Genomic DNA, 25,144 nt, shown 5'->3' with positions numbered 1-25,144 from the left:
AACCTTATGCGTTTGCTCATGGCTCAAGTCTCAGAGGTATGGTCAGTGCCTTTGGGGCACGCTAGATGTCTTACAGATGTGCCATCTACCACTTTTCTATCTTCCTGGCACCTTAGTGCCTTGTTGGCATGCTCAGTTCCTCAGGAACATATTCAATGCCTTCTTTGTCAGCGTATTCAGTGACTCATGGTCAGGGGCAGTGGTTAAGGCTCTGGGCTACCAAACAGAAGGTTGTGAGTTTGAAACTCAGTCCTTCCAAGCTGCCATTGTTGAACCATTGACCCTTTTTGCATCAGGTGCACCGTGTTATGGCTGACCCTGCGCTCTGAATCCAGCTTTTTGTGACAGTGATAACTGTCTGTCTAACAGCAGTGTTCCACTGGAAGTGCAGCATGGCTCAGGAAATTACCCATAATCCTCCACATTGTCACTATATTTATCATCAAGCATGCTAAGTCGGCTTTTTTTTATATTGAAGAGGCCAGCAATTTCAATCATTTACACAATTTGTTTGGTTTACTTGCCCATATGATTTTTTGTGGCTCCTGCCTCAGAGGTGGAGCCACTATGTCATCGTGTTGTAAGAATGTAAGAATGAGTGTAACAATAGTGCACTGTGCATGTGCATATGCATAAGCATTACAATCACCAGAACAGCGAATCATGATCTCGCGATGCAAACAGTTGATCTCGCGTTATCAAAGGTACACAAGAATGAGTGGCAAAGCTACTATGTCATAGTGAAATAAGAGAAACCTTGTTATAACATCATAGTATCGGAAGATAATCGGCAGATAAAAAGATAAATGAAATTCACATCGTGGTTTGCCAAGGCTACTGATTTGATATCAAGTAAGTGGTGTTTATTTTAAGAAAATTTACCTTTTGATTATCACAGCTTTTGTTTGGTTCTTCTGAAAGGTCAAATGAAAGGTTTTGTAAGGTTTTTTTTAGCTTTTTGGCAGATATTTACACCAAGAATTCCAGCCATTCAACAAAAACTCGAGAAGGCAGCAAAAACAACGTGGGAATCTTTTGAGCAATCTGCTCGGTTTGCAATTACAAAAGTCTGATGTGGGAATAAATCAGCTCTTTCGTGAAAACCAAGAGTAAGTTAAAAGTATAATTGGTCAAACTTCTGCTATTTGCTTTATTTTTTTTAATTTAATTTTTGAGTCCTTACACTACACTTGTGAAACACAATTTGCTCATTAGTACTAAATAATGCTTCTAAAACAATTCATGAACAAGTGCTTTCTTACTATTTTGAAAATAGATCTAGTTCACAGGGGCGGCACGGTGGTGTCGTGGTTAGTGCTGTTGCCTCACAGCAAGAAGGTCCTGGGTTCAAGGCCAGTGGCCAGCAAGGGCCTTTCTGTGTGGAGTTTGCATGTTGTCTGTGTGGGTTTCCTCCGGGTTTTCTGGTTTCCCCCACAGTCCAAAGACATGCAAGTTAGGCTAATTGGTGGCTCTAAATTGACAGTAGGTGTGAATGGTTGTTTCTCTCTATGTGTCAGCCCTGCGATGACCTGGCGACTTGTCCTCTCACCCTTAGGCTACATCACAACGGCAACGAGATTATTTTTTTAGCGGGTAAAAAAAAATATCACGTCCACATGGGCAACGGATCAGTAAAATATCAGGTACATATGGCAACGCAATGCTTGCTGAAAACGATGCAATACACATGCCACACCTCTACGTGCGCTGTAAGACGGTCCCATCAGAGACACCAGAACAATAGAAGAAGTAGGACGCATGTGCATAAACCCCTTCTTGTACCCGGCGTGAATGAGTGAGTGCTGCTTGTTCTAGTCATGTGGTTGTGACGTCATCGTAAACAAATCCGTTCTACTCATCCAGACGACTTCGCAACGGCGCCGTTGCCAGATTTTTCCACTCTGGAAACCGTTCTCAAAAAATATCATTTTGGGGCACCCAAAATGCCGGTGCTGTGTGGACGCCAGGCCGAAATGATAAAAAATTTTATTGGATTCACCTGAATCCATTGCCGTGTGGACAGGGCCTTAGTCAGCTGGGATAGGCTCCAGCTTCCCTGTGACCCTGTAGAACAGAATAAGTAGCTATAGATGATGGATGGATGGATGGATGGATCTAGTTCACAGCACTGTATTTTGAACAAAGCCCTGATGCTGCTCACAGCTTGGTGATGCTTGCAAGAGATGAGGCGAGTATAACTGATAACATGTATATACAGTGAGGCAAAAAAGTATTTAGTCAGCCACCAATTGTGCAAGTTCTCCCACTTAAAAGATGAGAGAGGCCTGTAATTTTCATCATAGGTACACTTCAACTATGAGAGACAGAATGGGGGGAAAGAATCCAGGAAATTACATTGTAGGATTTTTAATGAATTAATTGGTAAATTCCTTGGTAAAATAAGTATTTGGTCACCTACAAACAAGCAAGATTTCTGGCTCTCACAGACCTGTAACTTCTTCTTTAAGAGGCTCCTCTGTCCTCCACTCGTTACCTGTATTAATGGCACCTGTTTGAACTCGTTATCAGTATAAAAGACACCTGTCCACAACCTCAAACAGTCACACTCCAAACTCCACTATGGCCAAGACCAAAGAGCTGTCAAAGGACACCAGAAACAAAATTGTAGACCTGCACCAGGCTGGGAAGACTGAATCTGCAATAGGTAAGCAGCTTGGTGTGAAGAAATCAACTGTGGGAGCAATTATTAGAAAATGGAAGACATACAAGACCACTGATAATCTCCCTTGATCTGGGGCTCCATGCAAGATCTCACCCCATGTGGTCAAAATGATCACAAGAATGGTGAGCAAAAATCCCAGAACCACACAGGGGGACCTAGTGAATGACCTGCAGAGAGCTGGGACCAAAGTAACAAAGGCTACCATCAGTAACACACTACGCCGCCAGGGACTCAAATCCTGCAGTGCCCCCTGCTTAAGCCAGTACATGTCCAGGTCTGTCTGAACTTTGCTAGAGAGCATTTGGATGATCCAGAAGAGGATTGGGAGAATGTCATATGGTCAGATGAAACCAAAATAGAACTTTTTGGTAAAAACTTAACTTGTCATGTTTGGAGGAGAAAGAATGCCGAGTTGCAGCCAAAGAACACCATACCTACTGTGAAGCATGGGGGTGGAAACATCATGCTTTGGGGCTGTTTTTCTGCAAAGGGACCAGGACGACTGATCCGTGTAAAGGAAAGAATGAATGGGGCCATGTATCGTGAGATTTTGAGTGAAAACCTCCTTCCATCAGCAAGGGCATTGAAGGTGAAACGTGGCTGGGTCTTTCAGCATGACAATGATCCCAAACACACCGCCCGGGCAATGAAGGAGTGGCTTCGTAAGAAGCATTTCAAGGTCCTGGAGTGGCCTAGCCAGTCTCCAAATCTCAACCCCATAGAAAATCTTTGGAGGGAGTTGAAAGTCCATGCTGCCCAGCGACAGCCCCAAAACATCACTGGTCTAGAGGAGATCTGCATGGAGGAATGGGCCAAAATACCAGCAACAGTGTGTGAAAACCTTGTGAAGACTTACAGAAAACGTTTGACCTCTGTCATTGCCAACAAAGGGTATACAACAAAGTATTGAGATGAACTTTTGTTATTGACCAAATACTTATTTTCCACCATAATTTGCAAATAAATTCTTTAAAAATCAGACAATGTGATTTTCTGGATTTTTTTTTCTCATTTTGTCTCTCATAGTTGAGGTATACCTATGATGAAAATTACAGGCCTCTCTCATCTTTTTAAGTGGGAGAACTTGCACAATTGGTGACTGACTAAATACTTTTTTGCCCCACTGTATGCTATATTTACTGTATGGACATGGTATCAGAAAACAATTTTATTTATAAGCAGTAGCCACATGTACCCATAGGGTACCTTTTTTTTTCTTCTCTTGATCAAAGCAAAATCCGTTATCTCCTCATTAGGACAAATCTGAAATGTCTTCCAATTCACTTGGTTTGAAGCCACACTGTAAAGTGGAGAAGCGATATCAGTGTCTATCATCAGGCTTGATGTTGTATCTGTGACCCATCAGCCACAGAATCAAATGCAGTATGATCAATGCTTTATAGGCCTCAATGTCTCATGAATGTTCTATCTACTGCATGGGCCTGATCAATGTACACACAATTCCTTATTGCTCGATATACTGTATTCCGTGCCTTATGAGCTTGCGCAGTACCACGTGTACACAATCAAGGCATTGCATGCATGCTCAGTACCTCTCAAGCATGCACCTCATTGTTGTTTCTTAGATGTGCTATCTGCCACATGGGTTCAGGATAAAAAAAAATGTAACCTCGTTTGAGTCGCTTCTGTAACTCATTGCTGGGTATAAAGAATATAACAAGATACACATTGGGTTAATTTAACCACACACTACTGGGTTATATGCAAAAGTAAGTCACTTTAATGTCTGTGTGTGTTTTATAGATTTGTATTTGATGACTTCTACGTTATCTATCGAGTCAGTACAAAAACATTGCAGAGTCCAAATGTTCGTTTTCCAGCACAAAATTAAATGTTACAGAAAAAAATGCTTGGATCTGAGTAGCATATTACATAAGAGAACAATTTTCAGATTAAAAAACAAAACATAACGAAGGCTGCTGGGTTTTGGGGCAAAATGAAGAAGCGAGTGTGAGAGTCAAAGTGTCCAGAAGAACTATGGCTGGTTCTGTAAGATGCTCAGTAAAACCTACAGCTCATTTCCGCATAAAACTGCACTCATTGGACCTCAGATTACTTTTTTTTTAAAGCAAAGGGTCGTCTCAGACCAAATATTGACTTTGTTTCATTTATTATGGCTTACTAATTACTGTTTATAGTATTTATTTTAATGTTGAAACATTTCATTGCATTATTTTTCAGCCATTTTTGATCAAAAGCATTTCTGTACATGTGCCTAAGACTTCTGCACAATACTCTGTGTGTGTGTGTGTGTGTAACATTTTCTTAATTAAATTAAGATTTAAAGTGTTCTATCAAGGCAGGTATTTATCAAACTGTTAATATATGACAGGTATCAATTATCATTAAATACTTAAACAAAAATGACAACCCTGTGACAGTCTTGTAAACACAACAGCATGAGATCAACTAATGAAAATAGCAAAATGCATCAATTACTAAAAAAGAACAAGGGAAAACCAAAAAAAAAAAAGAAAAAAAACCCTGAATGGATGACCTGAGTGAACTGATTTTTGTATTCATTCCTGAAGACCTTTCAGATGCTGGGGAATTTTTTGCTATTTAATCACAGTGTATGATTCACAACTATGGCATCTTGACACTTTCATGACATGCAGGTCCAGTCAAATGACAAGCGTGAAACTATTAGGTGCTGTTCCAGACCTTTCAGTCTGTTCAGAGATGATTGTTGTCCAGTTTCACTTCAGGGTCCTGAATATAATATCTAGGCAGGGCTGAAATAATTTAGAACAAGATCAAATGCTAATCCGTGGGTGGCCAGACACAGCTATGGAAAAAAATAAGAGACCACTTTTCCATTGCTGTATGTGTAAAAGAACATGATTGATAAAATGACCTTCATGAAAGGTCAAATCAGATTTCAAATCATTATGATTAATCAATATTTAACCACTCGAGACATCAAATTGAACATGCCCTTTAGTTTAATTAATGACTATGGTTTCAGCTAGCAACTCTTAAACTAAGAAAGAGGATCCAATTCAATTCACTTGTATTTGTGTAATGCTTTTAACAATGTACATTGTAACAAAGCAGCTTTGCAGAAGTAAATTCTGAATATAAAATTAAACATGTACGAATTTATAAATGTATCCTTAATGAACAAGGCAGAAGGGGACTGTGGGAAGGAAAAACTCTCTGAGAAGAGATTTAACCAGTTTGATTTGATTATGTAATTTCTGTTTGTGTTTGAAACCTACTACAATGTTTTCAATGGAACTGTCTTAAAGGCATTTTTATCTCCTACACCTGACCGTGGTAATGCAATATTGCTATGAGTACATTTTAAAATGCTCCACGAAGACAAGTCAGTGCACAATACTCCTGTTTTTAATATCTTTACAAACATTCATACCTACACAGGAAATTTAAAGTAAAATTTATTCAAATTGAAGAAAATTTTACTCTACACCAGAGAACATTTGGTCACTCTCTGAAAAGAGTAAAAATTACTCTTTTGATCGAGCTGTTTTTCCAGAGTCAATTCTCCTCAATTCAGTGTTAATATTTTACTCTTCGTGGTGGTATTTGTCTCTTTTTATTGCGTCTTGAAATTAAGTCTTGTACTATTTTACTCAGTTCAGAGCCACAACCAACTTACTCTGTTACACAATTACTCTGTAATTTTGCTCCCACTCCAACTCCAAATTTTACTCTCTAAACTCAAAATAGAGCAAAATTAACTATTTTTGAGGAAAATACTTTTAACTCTGGAAAAATTGCTCAGTCATTTTTCCTCTGTACGCCAACTTGTTGAACAGTATTAATTGAATACAATTTGAATAATACCCAAATGGACACTTTGTCAATTTAATAATCGGGGAGAGCAGGGAGACTTGGGACAGTTTGTATTCTCATAAAATAATTTCAACCAATCAGGTTTTACAGTGGTGCTTGAAAGTTTGTGAACCCTTTAGAATTTTCTATATTTCTGCATAAATATGACCTAAAACATCATAAGATTTTCACACAAGTCCTAAAAGTAGATAAAGAGAACCCAGTTAAACAAATGAGACAAAAATATTATACTTGGTCATTTATTTATTGAGGAAAATGATCCAATATTACATATCTGTGAGTGGCAAAAGTATGTGAACCTTTGCTTTCAGTATCTGTTGTGACCCCCTTGTGCAGCAATAACTGTAACTAAACGTTTCTGGTAACTGTTGGTCAGTCCTGCACACCGGCTTGGAGGAATTTTAGCCCATTCCTCCGTACAGAACAGCTTCAACTCTGGGATGTTGGTGGGTTTCCTCACATGAACTGCTCACTTCAGGTCCTTCCACAACATTTCGATTGGATTAAGGTTAGGACTTTGACTTGGCCTTTCCAAAACATTAACTTTATTCTTCTTTAACCATTTTTTGGTAGAACAACTTGTGTGCTTAGAGTCATTGTCTTACTGCATAACCCACCTTCTCTTGAGATTCAATTCATGGACAGATGTCCTGACATTTTCCTTTAGAATTCATTGATATAATTCAAAATTCATTGTTCCATCAATGATGACAAGCTGTCCTGGCCCAGATTCAGCAAAACAGACCGAAACCATGATACTACCACCACCATGTTTCACAGATGGGATAAGGTTCTTATGCTGGAATGCAGTGTTTTCCTTTCTCCAAACATAACGCTTCTCATTTAAACCAAAAAGTTCTATTTTGGTCTCATCCGTCCACAAAACATTTTTCCAATAGCCTTTTGGCTTGTCCATGTGATCTTTAGCAAACTGCAGACGAGCAGCAATGTTCTTTTTGGAGAGCAGTGGCTTTCTCCTTGCAACCCTGCCATGCACACCATTGTTGTTCAGTGTTCTCCTGATGGTGGACTCATGAACATTAACATTAGCCAATGTGAGAGAGGCCTTCAGTTGCTTAGAAGTTACCCTGGGGTCCTTTGTGACCTCACCGATTATTACACGCCTTGCTCTTGGAGTGATCTTTGTTGGTCGACCACTCCTGGGGAGGGTAACAATGGTCATGAATTTCCTCCATTTGTACACAATCTGTCTGACTGTGGATTGGTGGAGTCCAAACTCTTTAGAGATGGTTTTATAACCTTTTCCAAACTGATGAGCATCAACAACACTTTTTCTGAGGTCCTCAGAAATCTCCTTTGTTCGTGCCATGATACACTTCCACAAATATGTGTTGTGAAGATCACACTTTGATAGATCCCTGTTCTTTAAATAAAACAGAGTGCCCACTCACACCTGATTGTCATCTCATTGATTGAAAACACCTGACTCTAATTTCACCTTCAAATTAGCTGCTAATCCTAGAGGTTCACATACTTTTGCCACTCACAGATATGTAATATTGGATCATTTTCCTCAATAAATAAATGTCCAAGTATAATATTTTTGTCTCATTTGTTTCACTGGGTTCTCTTTATCTACTTTTAAGACTTGTGTGAAAATCTGATGATGTTTTAGGTCATATTTATGCAGAAATATAGAAAATTCTAAAAGGTTCACAAACTTTCAAGCACCACTGTAGATGATATCAGAAGTTAGATGTCGACCCTTAGAGTAATTCACTTCCTTTGGAGCCATGAACCTGGACACTGCAGTAAGGTTTGTACAGTTCAGTATTTTTATCAACAAGAACCTGTATTTTCTCCTTCGTCTCTACCTCCATTCTTTGGTGTAATTCTGGTGAATTGGAGATTTGTTATGAATTGAAGTATGTAGCCTCGAGTTACTAAATATAGTATTATTTATTAAATTTCAATTCTGGGGGAAAAAAAACATTGAAATATTTTTTTTTTCAAAATGCCCAGAAGTTGGGACAGTTCATCATGTTACAGTTTTTTTTTTCTTGTGGTTTACAAATATAAAATTGCTTAAAAATGTTTGTTAAAAATGTGGGCGTGTCCCTGCATGAGGATTAATCTTATTTCATTCCTTCTTGAGACTGGAACTGTTTTGTCGAGTCAGGTTTTGGGTAAACTGACATTTTTCTACCAGCATTGTCTGTTCATACAGTTCATATGTTACAAGTTTTGATAATAAATAAAAATTAAACATGTAGGATTAAGCTAAGTGTTTTATTTGTGTCCCAAGTCTCACAACATAATGTCTCATGTCTCCCCTCAAATGTAATGACAGAAAAAGTGAAGCCTGAAGGCCGGTATATGTGACAAGCTGAGAAACTAATGTTGTGGTAAGAGGGTATAAGAGGTAAAGCCTCTCTAATGCAATATGAATGTGATGCAACCTGCAAAGAATTTCACACAATCTACAAAAGCTGGAAACTTGTCTCCAGCCTCCCCAACAGATCTATGATGATTTTATTTCGCATATTTACTCATCCCCCTGTCCTTTCAGTAATATTCATCTCTCTGCTTCCTGTCTTTGTGTTGAAGGTACACAGTCCTGTCCTGAGAAAGTATTTGATAGCTATCATTAGTTATGGTTGTCATTTCAAACTGTTCAGTTTTAGCATAGATATTGTAGGGTATCAATTATCAAGCTTTGCTTTAATTCTGTTACTATACCTACTTAATTATGTTCATGTTTGTATTTAGCTGAATATATGTCGAGACTTGCTGTTTACTCACAATGCATTATGTTATCAACAATTATTTCAATAAGTAGTCAGAAAACAAGTAACTTATTCCTATTAGGGAAAAAAGCAGACTAATGTTAGCTAGCTAATGATCTTAGCTAACCCTATGCCTTATTTTATCTAAGCCTAGGCCTTTTTTTCTGTCGCATGTGAGTGATAGAAGAGTAAGAGAAAGATTAAGAGAGAAAAATGTGGCAGATGCAAGCATTTGGTATTAAAAGTCCATCAGTAGGGGGTAAAGCAATCAATACCATGCAGAGAGCATGTCTGAGCTAGAACTCAGTCTCCAACACTCTGACTTTAGGAGGCTAGGACACACATGGAGTACCAGAACCGTCACTCTGCTTGCAGAAAAAAAAAAGCATCAAGAGGATAAAACTCAATATAGTCAGTCAGGGAAAAGATTTGAAGGTGGTTTGATTTCACTGGGACTATTTCAATGTTTATGCAAGTGTAATGAATATTAGGAAAATATTCAGGATTAACCCCTTGTTATTTGAAAGACATCAGGAAAATAACTTTAAAAAGATGTTCAACCTGTAACCTATACATTAAATCATTGTATGACATTTCCTACAGGGGATTTTCCTCAAATCACGTGATCAAAATGTGACTAAAGACACATGGCTCTCATGGAGAAAATGTCACATCATGCACTAATAATTGTGTACTGATCATCTTTTATGTCGTTAATATAATCTATGTATCAAAGAAAAGCAAGTTCTTTTTAATGCTCAATTATTAACACTTGGTTCACACATTGACGTTTCAGCATGGCGTATCAGGATACGTGGCAGTAAAAAAAGAACATCATAGCATCGCCAGTTTACGTAGCTAATACTCTAGGATGCATAACACGATCTCCTTGTATGCCAGGGAGCAGCGTATTTTTAAGTCCACACTTAAAAATCCATAGCGCATATGTAGCATCTTTGATACGTCACACATACATCACGTGTACGCCATAAAAACGAAAGCTACACAGCAGTGATGCAGCGGGAATGTTGCTCAAACACCTATTATGCTGTGTGAATGCTTTAGTAGACTGGGCTTCTGGCTCAGGCTCAGGCTGTGGCTGGCTCTCTGGAATGACTTCAGTGTCTGATGAAGGTGGCTCCGGGGCTGGCTGGGTGGATGCAGCTGATGTCTTCTCTCTTCTTTTTGCCCTTCTTGGGTCCTGACTTCTTCACTGGAATGATGCTTTCTTGACTGTGATGAATGACAACGAAAGCAGCGTGGGGCGCCCTTTTATACCCACCTGTGAACGCCGCAGATATGCCGCAGGTATGCAGCGGCAAAATCACATGTAAAAACGAAACACCACACCAACGAAAGCAACAAAATCGTTACGCCGTGGCAACACATCATACGCCATAACTTTACATCCCTTGGACCCCATACAAACCCCAGGTACGCCACAGGAATGCCACAGAAACGTCACACATAAGCTGTGTACATCACAGGACTTTAATTTTCAACAAAATACCCCTCATTTCTTGGCATTTGACCCACACGCTGCTTACATGGCAAGATACAAGACAGTGTGATAGTAGCCTAAAAGTACTAAAGGTAACCTGAGTACATCACTATTACTCATAAAAGTGGAAGAATATACAATTACAGTATATGAAAATTATGAATATTTTAAATTATGCAAATTAAAACCATTCCCATAGCATAATATCAAAAACATTTGCTAAGTTAGGTATAGCTAACTGCTTGCTAACTACCTCACATATACAGTGGTGCTTGAAAGTTTGTGAACCCTTTAGAATTTTCTATATTTCTGCATAAATATGACCTAAAACATCATCAGATTTTCACACAAGTCCTGGTGTGACCCCCTTGTGCAGCAATAACTGCAAATAAATGTTTCCGGTAACTGTTGATCAGTCCTGCACACCGGCTTGGAGGAATTTTAGCCCATTCATCTGTACAGAACAGCTTCAATTCTGGGATGTTGGTGGGTTTCCTCGCATGAACTGCTCACTTCAGGTCCTTCCACAACATTTCGATTGGATTAAGATCAGAACTTTGACTTGGCCATTCCAAAACATTAACTTTATTCTTCTTTAACCATTCTTTGGTAGAACAACGTGTGTGTTTAGGGTCGTTGTCTTGCTGCATGACCCACCTTCTCTTGAGATTCAGTTCATGGACAGCTGTCCTGACATTTTCCTTTAGAATTCACTGGTATAATTCAGAATTCATTGTTCCATCAATGATGGCAAGCTGTCCTGGCCCAGTTGCAGCAAAACAGGCCCAAACCATGATACTACCACCACCATGTTTCACAGATGGGATGAGGGTCTTATGCTGGAATGCAGTGTTTTCCTTTCTCCAAACATAATACTTCTCATTTAAACCAAAAAGTTCTATTTTGGTCTCATCTGTCCTCAAAACATTTTTTTCCAATAGCCTTTTGGCTTGTCCACATGATCTTTAGCAAACTGCAGATGAGCAGCAATGTTGTTTTTGGAGAGCAGTCACTTTCTCCTTGCAACCCTGCCATGCACACCATTGTTGTTCAGTGTTCTCCTGATGGTGGACTCATGAACATTAACATTAGCCAATGTGAGAGAGGCCTTCAGTTGCTTAGAAGTTACCCTGGGGTCCTTGGTGACCTCACCGACTATTACATGCCTTGCTCTTGGAGTGATCTTTGTTGGTCGACCACTCCTGGGGAGGGTAACAATGGTCTTGAATAGCCTCCATTTGTACACAATCTATCTGACTGTGGATTGTTGGAGTCCAAACTCTTTAGAGATGGTTTTGTAAACTTTTCCAGCCTGATGAAAAGTTTGGGGAAATCAAGACACATTCTGGACTATAAATCACTACATACTCTGTATAATGCACTCATACTTCCATATCTGAGCTACTGTGTGGAGATATGGGGTAATACCTATAAATCTAACCTATAACCATTATGCACATTACAAAAAAGAGCAATAAGAATCGTCAATAATACGGGATATCTTGAGCATACAAACACATTATTCGTAAAAGCACACACTCTGAAATTCCCTGATCTGGTCAAACACAAGACTGCACAAATTATGTATAAAGCAAGACATAACCTTCTTCCGGGTGAGGTACAAAATATGTTTATGGAAAGGCAGGGTGGGTATAACCTGAGAGGGGAAATGAATTTTAAGAGAGAAAATGTTAGAACAACTATGAAAAGTATGTGCATAACAGTCTGTGGGGTGCAGTTGTGGAATGGTCTGGATAACGAGCTCAAAAATAGCACCAGCATAAAACTGTTTAAAAAATTATATACAAACATGTTACTAAAAATATATGAGAATGAGGACAGGCAGACTATATAGGTGATGATGAAATTGAGAGTAAGTCTGTGACTGGTCTTCTTGTATTTTGTGTATAGTTATAGGTATGTGCATATGTATGTACTGTATATATGTATTGTGTGTATATATGCATAAGTTTCTGTACAGTATATATGATTTGATTGATATTATACCATGTTGGTATGTCTTGGTATGTTGGTATGTTTTCTTTTTTGCTTGTTGCTTTTGTTTTCTTTTGTGTATATATAGTTTATTATGGCGGAAAGTGACGTTTGATTAGCGGTGGTATAGAGGGTTAGGATTTGATAAGTTATTTACTTCTTCCTAATCCTTTCTGAACATTATTATGTTACTGCCTTGTGGCTACACTATTCTGTTTGTTTATGATGATGATGTTTTGATTATTGCATTTTTTATTTTACTTTTTTTTTATTTTATTTTTAATATCTTTCTTCTTTACTGTTCGGAATGAAGCAATCAATCAATTAATCAAAAAGAACGCTTTTTCTGAGGTCCTCAGAAATCTCCTTTGTTCGTGCCATGATACACTTCCACAAATATGTGTTGTGAAGATCAGACTTTGATAGATCCCTGTTCTTTAAATAAAGCAGGGTGCCCACTCACACCTGATTGTCATCCCATTGATTGTAAACACCTGACTCTATTTTCACCTTCAAATTAACTGCTAATCCTAGAGGTTCACATACTTTTGCCACTCACAGATATGTAATATTGGATCATTTTCCTCAATAAATAAATGACCAATTATAATATTTTTGTCTCATTTGTTTAACTGGGTTCTCTTTATCTACTTTTAGGACTTGTGTGAAAATCTGATGTTGTTTTAGGTCATATTTATGCAGAAATATAGAAAATTCTAAAGGGTTCAAAATCTTTCAATCACCACTGTATCTCATCTCATCTCATCATCTCTAGCCGCTTTATCCTGTTCTACAGGGTCGCAGGCAAGCTGGAGCCTATCCCAGCTGACTACAGGCAAAAGGTGGGGTACACCCTGGACAAGTCGCCAGGTCATCACAGGGCTGACACATAGACACAGACAACCATTCACACTCACATTCACACCTACGGTCAATTTAGAGCCACCAGTTAACCTAACCTGCATGTCTTTGGACTGTGGGGGAAACCGGAGCACCCAGAGGAAACCCACGCGGACACGGGGAGAACATGCAAACTCTGCACAGAAAGGCCCTCGCCGGCCACGAACCCGAACCTTCTTGCTGTGAGGCGACAGCGCTAACCACTACACCACCGTGCCACCCACCATTGTATCATTGGTTTAATTTTGTTGCGTTCTACAGCACATCCTTTGTTTTATTATAATGCACTGCTAAGAGTCTGATAAGAGATCATGCAAACACTACACAAACACTGCCATTATTCTGTTTTAATTGTTCCAACCATGAACTTCAGGATTAATACACCATAACTAATGTTAACAAAGTATCAAACGTATATTTATTTATTTTAATAATCTGCTCCAATGTAAATCAAAGTTTATCCCATTCATAAGTAAAATAAAGTCCACAACGGCCAACAGAAACCAACACTGTGATAATGAATCCCTTAGTTTTGTGAATGGCATATTAATGAAATGCATAAAGTACCATTATGTAAGATCAAGCTAGTGTGCACGAGGCGTAAAGTATGGATTAGGACAGTGTAAAGGATTTAATTTGTTGCCAGACAACGCCACCCTGGGAATTTCACCCAGGGAAATATTTTGGATATGATAACCCCCAAAAGAAACACAAAAAGGGCACTTAGGTTCGTTAGCAAGTGAGACAGAGATGGCAGTTCAAGAATACAAAAATACAAATTTTATTATTAACAAGTTAATTTTTGTTTTAAAAAGAATAAAATATCACTCGCTCTGGGACAATCAAGGGAAAGCCAATCAGGGCTGAGACTCATGGTGCCAGACGGTGCAAATAAAAAGGGGAATCCCAGGAACACCACACATGAAGCAACTAAATAGGAAGCAAAAACCACCCGACATGCAAAACACAACACAAGGGGAACACCATCACCGGGACACCAATCCACCACCGTAGACTCGGCACCTGAATTGGGGGGGAGCAGAGAGCAACGGGTTAAAAATGAAAACAAAACTATTTAATAACAAAGAAAAAAATCAAAAAATTTAATTTAAACAAAAACCAGAAGAAAACACATTAACAAATCAAATGATTAACCAAAATCTACAGAATCAATTGAAATGCAGAATCCAATAACCTAAATAAACACAAATTAACAAATTAATCCCAATTCCAGGTTACAACAAAACCAATTATTACCAAAGAAAATAAGGAATGTACCAATAGACAAACAAACACAAATAACAAAGGAACAGAATAACTAAATCACCACGCTGTTCTCTCACATACACGTACACACACACACACACACACACACACAGATAAGACATGGCTTGACTTAATTAAAAGACAGCATTACTGAGCCACAGCTTCACCTGGGGAGCACCGGCAAGCCATGGAAGCAACTGGCCAGCTGAATAGTCAGCGTCAGGCAAGGCAACCAGAAGCCAAGTCGGCCGTGGCAAGGCCGTGCATGCCCGATGCAAGACAAAGCGAAGCAGCGCAACGTGGTGCAAAGTAACATGAAACAAAGTAATGCAAAGCAAAACAACTTAAGGCAAAGCAGCAGTGGTTTCTCACAGGGTTGCCGGCTTTATGCCGCTGCTAGACTACCTTTACTCGGTCAGGCAGTCAAGGACAACACAGCGTGGAGCGGAGGGAGTGATGCTACACGAGAGCTACCAGCAGCAAACAGTGAGAGGCATAAGGAGCAGTGAGCAGCATGCTGCCAGCAGCAACACCCAAGCGAGCATCTGTTGCCACACGAAAGTGGAAGTGGAAGACGCCGGGACGGGACGTAACCCAGCCTCTGGCAAGCGAGAGGCAGACAGGTGCTCTCTGCTCACCTTTATGCAGCATTCTCATGCAGTGATTGGCTGGGATCGGAACCCAGCTGAATGTCACTAGGACAAATCACTGCACACTGCCACAATCTGCCCCCAGTAATTGAATCGTCGTCCCGATGATGGAATAACCAAAAAGAGGCCTAACATTAACTTCAAGGCCTAAATAGTGTGGCAACTGTGTTCAACACAGGGCCAGGAGGATTAACACCTCCTCGTACAGCCTCATAGAGGTGGACGTTGGAGTGATGACCTGCAGTTGACCTAGCAGTCCGACGGACAGCAGCTTCTTCCAGAACAGGGAGAGAAGAAGAAGTACCTGTCACCGGATCCACAGACAAAGATGGCACGACGGAGACTGAGTCAGATGGGGGAACCAGCTGCCAAGGAGTGGTTTGAGTCACTGCTTCGGCCTGAACAGGAATGGGCAACGGGTTCTCAGACCCCAACATCAACCAATCACCATCAAAAGACAGCTCGTCCTCTGATTGAGGCTGCGCAGGAAGAGGCGGAGAGGGAATGATGGCACCACCTGGAGAACTGACCCCTAACACAGCCTTCAACAGAGATCGATGGACCTGTCTGGCTCTGGTTGGGTCATCCCTGGGGCAATGGTGTAAACTGATCCCCCTTCCCTCGGTGACCTTAAGACACGATACATGACCAAGGCCCACTGATCCTGCATCTTGTGGCACCCCCGTATACCAAGGTCTCACAACCACACCAACTGGCCCTCCTTCAAGGGAACATCTCGAACATGTTGGTCGTGGTTTTTCTTACGACGCTCCACAGCAGCCTTCAACTGGTCACGAGCTCCCTCGAACGCTATCTGCAAGCGAGTCTGGTGCTCCTGAACCCACTCATGCACATAGCCACCAACAGGATCCTGAACTCTGCCTAGCAGGAAATCAATGGGGAGTCTCGGCTCCTGACCAAACATCAGAAGAAAAGGAGACTCACCAGTTACCTGATGCAGGGTGGTATTATAGGCATACAAGACCTGGGGCAGACAGGAACTCCAGTCACACTTTCAGGTCACAGGCAAGGTACGCAGCAGATCGTGAAACGTTCTATTGAAACGCTCACATTGCCCATTCCCAGAAAGATGGTATGGCATGGTGCAAGACTTCTCGATACCATAGAGACCACACAGCTGCTGAATGAGGGAGCTCTCAAAGCTCCGCCCCTGATCTGAGTGTATCCGGGCTGGAACACTGAATCTCGAGAACCACTCCGAGACCAGGACTTGAGCTACAGTGGCAGCTTGCTGATCACAGGGTGGGGACAGCCCATGTGTACTTACTAAAAATGTCAGTCATGACAAGAACGTCTTCCATCCCATTATGGCTGGACTCCATAATGGTAAAATCAATGGCCAGAATCTCGTTAGGCCGAGAAGCCAACAGGTGTCCCATGTAACTACGAGTGGCTGGTTGACCCACCTTGGCCACCTGGCACATCTCACATGCCAGACACCACTGCATTACCTCAGCCGACATCCCTAGCCAGTAACACCGCTGGCGTAAAAGCTCCAAAGTCCTCTTAACCCCCTGATGGCCATGCCCCTGGTGGACCTCAGTCAGCACCTCTGTTTTTAATGCCACAGGCAACAACAACTGAAACATCACCTCAGCCCCACCTGGCCTGAAAACCTGGCAATACAACACACCATTCCTCTCAACCAGGCGATCCCACTGTCGAAGCAAGACCAAGGCTGCCTGCAATAAATGCTTCTGCTCCTCTCTATCTGGACACCATTTATGTGTCCAGAAAACCAACACCTCCTGAGTGACGGGGTCAGTGTGCTGGAGCATGGCGAGATCAGATGGGAGATGATGGGACAAGACTGCAACAGTGGCTTGTGTTGCCTCTACTTTGTCCACCTGCAAGGCCTGCTGCAAGGGTTGAGGGAGTAGTGTGCCACAGACCATGGTTTGCATGTCCTGTGGTTCAGGGGGATGCCGACGAGACAGAGCACCAGCCATCTTATTGCTTCGACCCGAACGGTACTTCACTTCAAAATCAAAGGAAGCAAGTTGGGCTGCCCAATGTTGTTCGGTGGCCCCGAGCTTGGCAGATGGCAGGTGACTCAAGGGGTTGTCGTCAGTGTAAACAATACATTTGTGGCCCAACAGATACTCCCTGAACTTTTCCGTCATTGCCCACTTGAGCGCCAAAAACTCCAACTTCATGGAGCTATAGTTGTGCATATTGCGCTCAGTGGGCCTCAAACCATGGCTCGCATAGGCTGTGGGACTAACCTTACCATCCTGTTCTTGTGACAAGACCACCATAGCTGGCATCCACTTCCAAAATAAATGGGAGGATGAAGTCAGCATATGCCAGCACCGGTGCAGAGATGAGTCTGGTTTTCAATGCCTCGAAGCTAAGGTGACACTCCGCTGTCCAACAACCAGAGACTGCGCTATCTAACCACTTGGACTTGTGACCAGCCAGCTCTACCACCAGCTTATGCAGGGGTGCAGCCAGCTTTGCAAAACCCTCTACAAAGCGGTGGTAATAGCTGGCAAAACCAAGAAAGGAGCGCAGCTCTGAGAGAGTGGTAGGAAATGGCCAGTGGGAGACCGCCTCGACCTTGCTGGGGTCTGTAGAGACACCTTGGTCGGAAATTATGCCCCAAATAAGGCACTTCCCGCTGGAAGAAGGCAAACTTATTGAGCTTCACCTTTAGCCCTTCGTGCTGCAGACACCCCAGCACCACACCCAACCTCTCCAGATGTTTTTCAATGGTTGATGAGTTGTAGGTGGTAAAAGAGAGCAACTGGACTTGCTTGAAGATTCTTGAAGACGTTTCACCTCTCATCTGAAAGGCTTCTTCAGTTCTGTCTGACTAGTAGGGAGTATCAGATATTTAGCCTCTCATGGATGAAAAGCTCATCTAAGGTGTCGTTGAGTCATCCTGTTGGTGTGGGTCACTGGGGGCTGGATGTGAACGGCCTCGAGAGTCATTAGGGTGATCAATGGATTGCCTGTTAAGGTGATCAATGGAATGCTGATTTTCTCTGTCCTCTTGTGAGTCACTGAAAACAGCTGGGTTTTGGTGTGCATTCAGCTGTCTGGGAAGTGTGCCAAGGACTGCATTGTAGGTGGCTGATGAATGATGTCTTAGACCCCCACCTCTGTTCAGTGATGGCCATTCCAGGTTGATAAAAATGGCTTCTTTAACTCCTCGCTCATACCAACGATCCTCTCTGGCTAAAATGCGTATGTTGCAATCCTGTAATGAGTGTCCTTTGTTGTTAAGATGAAGGTAGACAGCAGAGTCCTGGCCTGAGGAACTGGCTCTCCTGTGTTGAGCCATACGCCTGTGAAGCAGTTGTTTTGTTTCCCCAATATACGAGTCCATACATTCCTCACTGCACTGAATTGCATACACTATGTTGTCCTGTTTGTGTCTGGCTATTCTGTCCTTAGGGTGGACCAGTTTCTGCTTCAGGGTGTTACTGGGTCTGAAATGTACCGGAATGTTGTGTTTGTAGAAGATCCTCCTGAGTTTCTCAGATAGACCAGAAATGTAGGGAATGACAATGTTCTTGCATTTGTTCCTGTTATCCTCCTTGCCCAGTTCCAGTGGGTGGTGAGAGTCGAAGAGTAGGTACTGGTCTGTGTGGGGGGGGTTCTGGTAGACCTCGATGCTAAGGCTTCTGTCTTGTCTAATGTGTACATCACAATCCAAGAAGGCTAGATTATTCCCACTGACGTCCTCCCGAGTGAAATTGATGTTGATATCCACTGCATTGATGTGCCTAGAGAAGGCTTCCACTTCATGGGTTTTGATTTTAACTCAGGTGTCATCCACATATCTGAATCAAAACCCATGAAGTGGAAGCCTTCTCTAAGCACTTCAATGCAGTGGATATCAACATCAATTTCACTCGGGAGGAGGTCAGTGGGAATAATCTAGCCTTCTTGGATTGTGATGTACACATTAGACAAGACAGAAGTCTTAGCATCGAGGTCTACCAGAACCCCCCCCCCCCACACACACAGACCAGTACCTACTCTTCAACTCTCACCACCCACTGGAACACAAATTGGGGGTCATTAGGACCTTGCAACACAGGGCTCGGAGCATCCCTACAACGGTAGAGGGAAAAGAGAAGGAGCAGAATCACATCAAGAAAGCACTTCAGAACTGTGGGTATCCCAACTGGTCTTTCTTCAAGAGCAGAAAAAGGAACATAACAGGCAAGGAGGATAACAGGAACAAATGCAAGAACATTGTCATTCCCTACATTTCTGGTCTATCTGAGAAACTCAGGGGGCTCTTCTACAAACACAACATTCCGGTACATTTCAGACCCAGTAACACCCTGAAGCAGAAACTGGTCCACCCTAAGGACAGAATAGCCAGACACAAACAGGACAACATAGTGTATGCAATTCAGTGCAGTGAGGAATGCACAGACTCGTATATTGGGGAAACAAAACAACCGCGTCACAGGCATATGGCTCAACACAGGAGAGCCAGTTCCTCAGGTCAGGACTCTGCTATCTATCTTCATCTTAACAACAAAGGACGCTCATTTCAGGTTGATTCAGAGAATCAACATTCCATTGATCACCTTAATGGGCAATCCATTGATCACCCAATGACTCTTGAGGCTGTTCACATCCAGCCCCCAGTGACCCACACCAACAGGATGACTCAATGACACCTTAGATGAGCTTTTCATCCATGAGAGGATAAATACCTGATACGCCCTACTAGTCAGACAAAACTGAAGAAGCCTTTCGGATGAGAGGTCAAACGTCTTCAAGAATCTTCAAGCAAGTCCAGTTGCTCTCTTTTCCCACCCACAGTTACTATGACCTGGATGACTGAGAATCTTCACAGACAATGGTTGAGGAGAAAACCACAATGTCATCCAGGTAGAGCAGCAGGGATTGGCTCTGCTGGTCACCAAAGATCCACTGCATCAACCTCTGGAAGGTGCTGGGAGCATTGCAAAGCCCGAAGGGCATGCGGTTCCACTCAAAAAGACCAAAGGGGGTACAAAAAGTCATCTTGGAACAGTCAGACTCTGCCATAGGGACCTGATTGTACCCACTTGCCAGGTCCATGGTGGAGAACCAACGAGCTCCGGTCAAGGCATCTAAGGACTCATCAGTTGGGGAATGGAAAGGCATCCTTCCTGGTTTTACTGTTGAGGAGCCTATAATCCATGCACATACGAAGACTGCCGTCCTTCTTTTTGACCAGCACAATTGGAGAGGCATGGGGACTGCTGATCTCCCTAATAACCTGCGCACTGAGCAGCTGATTAATGTGGTCTTTAACGACCTCATACTCTGATGGGGGAATCCGGCGATACAGTTGCTGCACAGGGACATCATCTAAGAGCAGGATCTCATGGGAAATCAGATCAGTACAACCTAGGTCCCCGTCATGGGCTGAAAAGACAGACCCAAACTGACTCAAAAGTGCTCTCACCTCACCCTGTGCTTCCACCGGCAAATGACCCAACTCCAAGCCTGCTATCTGATCCTGCACTGGTAGGGAAACAGACTGAGAAGCCACCATAGCCACCACAGGTGGCACCTCAGTGACACCAGCAGGTAGACTTACCACCCATACCTCCTCTAAGGTCCCAACAACAGCATGGGGGTAGAGCAGCACATCTAAAGATCCTACATTTACAATGGGAATGTAGGCTGTGCCCCATACCACCGGTACCAGGGCAGGAGAAGCAAGAAGGCTGGCAGGCAGGCCAGAGTCTAGGGACTGAAACAGCACTGTAGTGCCAGAGTACTGCTCTGAACATGTGGCCGTGACAATCTTCATCACGCCACCTGGGATGTGACAAGCCTTTTTACCACGGACCTTGACTCTCCCTGCTCCCTGATCAGTCACAACACTGGCTTCATGGCAAATTTGGAGGGCCTGTGTGACAAGCTTGGGTGCCTCAGACACCACCAGCAGATCGAACAAAGCCAAGCCATGCTGCCCAAAGAGTTCCCCATAGCACCTGCAGATGACATTCATCCCTAGAACCCCAGGGACCTGTAAAGACACACCACCAGGGGGGTCCTTGAACACCAAAATCCCACAAGCTGGCAATAGCTTACCACAGATCTCCACATCCAACTCTAAGTAACCTATATAAGGAATAACCAGGCCATTGGCTGCTCTGAGCTGCAGCCAATGACAAGATTTGAGCCGCTCTTGGCCCCAGGGCTCAAACTGCTGGTGAAAAAAGCCCTCTGTGATAGTCGACACCATAGACCCTATATCCACCAGACATGAGACCGCAACCCCTCCCAAGCTCACACTTAAGTGAGGACAAGATGACATGAGCTTGGACACTTCCATGTCACCTGCAGAGGTGGAAAAACTGGATTGACAAAGTAAAAGTCCTGCTTAGGTTTTCCTTCTGCCTGTGCTCTCAACACAGGTGATTTCACCAATTAGCTCATCAACCTGGCTTAGGGGATGTGGTAATTAGGATCAGCTGGTTCATTGAATTGGCTGGAGCAAAAATGTGGCAGGGTTTTTACTTTCTGCACCCGGGTTTTTCCACCTCTGGTCACCTGTACCTGAGCCAATAGCTGCCCCCTCCAAACTGTGGCTCTGCAGCTTCACGGGTGCTAGTTTCCCAGCACCTGGGCAGAGTGGAAGGGCCTACCAGGCTGAGAGGCTGGTAAGGGACTGGGTGCAAGTAGGCACATGAGCTCCATCACACTCACTAGTGATGTGACCGGGTTGCTGACATCGCCTACAGATTATGGGACCACAAAAAGCTGTTCAGCTATGCTGCTGAGAGGCCTGCAGATAAGAAATGCTCTGAGTCAGTTGGTTCAACTGCTCCTGCTGCAACTTGAGCATTTCCCTCATATCACGCAGCTCAGAGGCTTGAGTTTCTAACGCCTACCTGGCCACTGCCCTGGACAACACACTGGGCACCGAAGACAGAAGGGACAGAATGACTGCGACCCCTAACACCTCCAGGTAAGCCCTCTCATTCCCACCAGATTGCCTCACTCCTGGCTTCCAGTAAGGTAGCCGTAGGCTGCCGGCACACAAACTGCTTCAACTCCCGATGAAGCGACTCATCCAGCACGTGCTCCACAAACTGGTCATGCAACAAAACCTCTGCATTGGGTATGCCACCAGGTGCACGCTACTTAACAGACGTCATCAGGCCCATCAATGCCAATGAAAACTCTAATAGAGTCTCTCCCTTGTGCTGCCGTTGGCCTCTTGTAATGCTACATATGACTCTGCACACCCATATAGCTCTTGTAACATGGTGATGATCTTAGCTGGATCTGCATGCTCTTCACTGGGGCGGTACTTAATTTCCTCACGTGCCTCCCCCTCTAAATGATCATATAAAAAGAACACCTGATCAGATGCAGAAAAGTGGCATGCTCTCATACATGCTTGCACCTCCTCCAACCACTCAGCTAACCCTATGCCTGATTTTCCCCTAAATATGGGACACTTCCTGTCTCTGGGTACAAAAACCAGTCTCTCTGTTAAAGGAGCACTGGTAGTGGAAGAAGCAGCAGGTAGAAGGGGAACTGGTGGTGCTGTACTAAAGCCAGGCACAACCGCGACCTGTTCCTGTCTCAGCCTCTCATTATCCACTCTTAACTGAGTGAATAAATCCCTCAGTTCCTGCAATTCTGCCTCCATCACTCACCCTGTACCAACTATGACTCCCTACCATGGAGAGGAGACCAAGAAAGGAGGTGGGCTCACCGCAGGTCCACGAAACCAGCTGCTGCTTTGCCTCGGAAGAAAAAGAAAAACAAAACACAGACCAGACAAGCCAGTTAAAACAGCCACACACAAAAAAGGAAAATACAACACACCTAAACAGAACACACGTCTCTGTTCTCAAATTGCGATCCTGCCGACAATGCCAGATTGTGGTGGCACAAGGCGTAAAGTATGGATTAGGACAGTATAAAGGATTTAATTTGTTGCCAGACAATGCCACCCTGGGAATTTCACCCAGGGAAATATTTTGGATATGATAACCACCAAAAGAAACACAAAAAGGGCACTTAGGTTCATTAGCAAGTGAGACAGAGATGGCAGTTCAAGAATACAAAAATACAAATTTTATTATTAACAAGTTAATTTTTTGTTTTAAAAAGAATAAAATATCACTCACTCTGGGACAATCAAGGGAAAACCAATCAGGGCTGAGACTCACGGTGCCAGATGGTGCAAATAAAAAGGGGAATCCCAGGAACACCACAAATGAAGCAACTAAATAGGAAGCAAAAACCACCCGATGTGCAAAACACAACACAAGGGGAACACCATCACCGGGACACCAATCCACCACCGTAGACTCAGCACCTGAATGGGGGGGCGGGACCAGAGAGCAACGGGTTAAAAATGAAAACAAAACTATTTAATAACAAAGAAAAAAAATCAAAAAATTAAATTTAAACAAAAACCAGAAGAAAACACACTAACAAATCAAATGATTAACCAAAATCTACAGAATCAATTGAAATGCAGAATCCAATAACCTAAATAAACACAAATTAACAAATTAATCCCAATTCCAGGTTACAATAAAACCAGTTATTACCAAAGAAAATAAGGAATGTACCAATAGACAAACAAACACAAATAACAAAGGAACAGAATAACTAAATCACCACGCTGTTCTCTCACACACGCGTACACACACAGATAAGATGTGGCTTGACTTAATTAAAAGGCAGCATTACTGAGCCACAGCTTCACCTGGGGAGCACTGGCAAGCCACGGAAGCAACTGGCCAGCTGAATAGTCAGCGTCAGGCAAGGCAACCAGAAGCCAAGTCGGCCGTGGCAAGGCCATGCATGCCCAATGCAAGACAAAGCGAAGCAGCACAACATGGTGCAAAGTAACACAAAGCAAAACAGCTTAAAGCAAAGCAGCAGCGGTTTCTTGCAGGGTTGCCGGCTTTACGCTGCTGCTAGACTACCTTTACCCGGTCAGGCAGTCCAGGACAACACAGCATGGAGGGGAGGGAGCGACGCTACATGAGAGCTACCAGCAGTGAACAGCAAGAGGCATAAGGAGCGGTGAGCAGCATGCAGCCAGCAGCAACACCCAAGTGAGCTTCTGTCGCCACACGAAAGCAGAAGTGGAAGACGCCAGGACATGACGTAACCCAGCCTTTGGCAAGCGAGAGGCAGACAGGTGCTCTCTGCTCACCTTTATGCAGCATTCTCATGCAGTGATTGGCTGGGATCAGAACCCAGCTGAACATCACTAGGACAAATCACTGCATACTGCCACACTAGCATTGTGGATACCTCAGTCTGGCTTAGCTACGACGTGCTAACACAGCCTACATGGCAAACTAAGTCAACCAAACATTGGATGCCTTGAGAGCGTCTCTTCTACACACTTTGTTCCCACCATTCCCCAACTGGTAATGAAATTTGCATCGGTTATAAAACAGAGGACAAAAAATGTGACTTGTGATTTGAATTGAATTGGAAGGTCAAACTCGTGATTCGAAATTAATTGTCACACCTCTAGTGTTAACCAGTGCACCACTGTGTCACACTTTATACATCATTTCTTTATCATGAACCATTG

The 25,144-nt window shown here is 42.9% G+C and overlaps 1 protein-coding gene across 1 annotated transcript in view; it reads right to left on the bottom strand.

Annotated features, from left to right (window-relative positions):
• Nucleotides 1–21,901, bottom strand: part of LOC132869956 (uncharacterized) — a 102,253-nt gene extending 80,352 nt beyond the window's left edge. Inside the window, 7 exon segments of the mRNA XM_060903521.1 lie at nucleotides 15,789–16,170; nucleotides 16,284–16,840; nucleotides 16,842–17,853; nucleotides 17,855–18,199; nucleotides 18,201–18,326; nucleotides 20,441–20,698; nucleotides 20,700–21,901. Of these exon segments, the coding sequence (XP_060759504.1) occupies nucleotides 15,789–16,170; nucleotides 16,284–16,840; nucleotides 16,842–17,853; nucleotides 17,855–18,199; nucleotides 18,201–18,326; nucleotides 20,441–20,698; nucleotides 20,700–21,901 (3,882 nt within the window).
• Nucleotides 21,902–25,144: the final 3,243 nt, after the last annotated feature.

This window comes from Neoarius graeffei, chromosome 21, assembly GCF_027579695.1.
Source record: "Neoarius graeffei isolate fNeoGra1 chromosome 21, fNeoGra1.pri, whole genome shotgun sequence".
Taxonomy (NCBI): Eukaryota; Metazoa; Chordata; class Actinopteri; order Siluriformes; family Ariidae; genus Neoarius; species Neoarius graeffei.
This window is presented reverse-complemented; position numbering and strand designations above follow the sequence as displayed.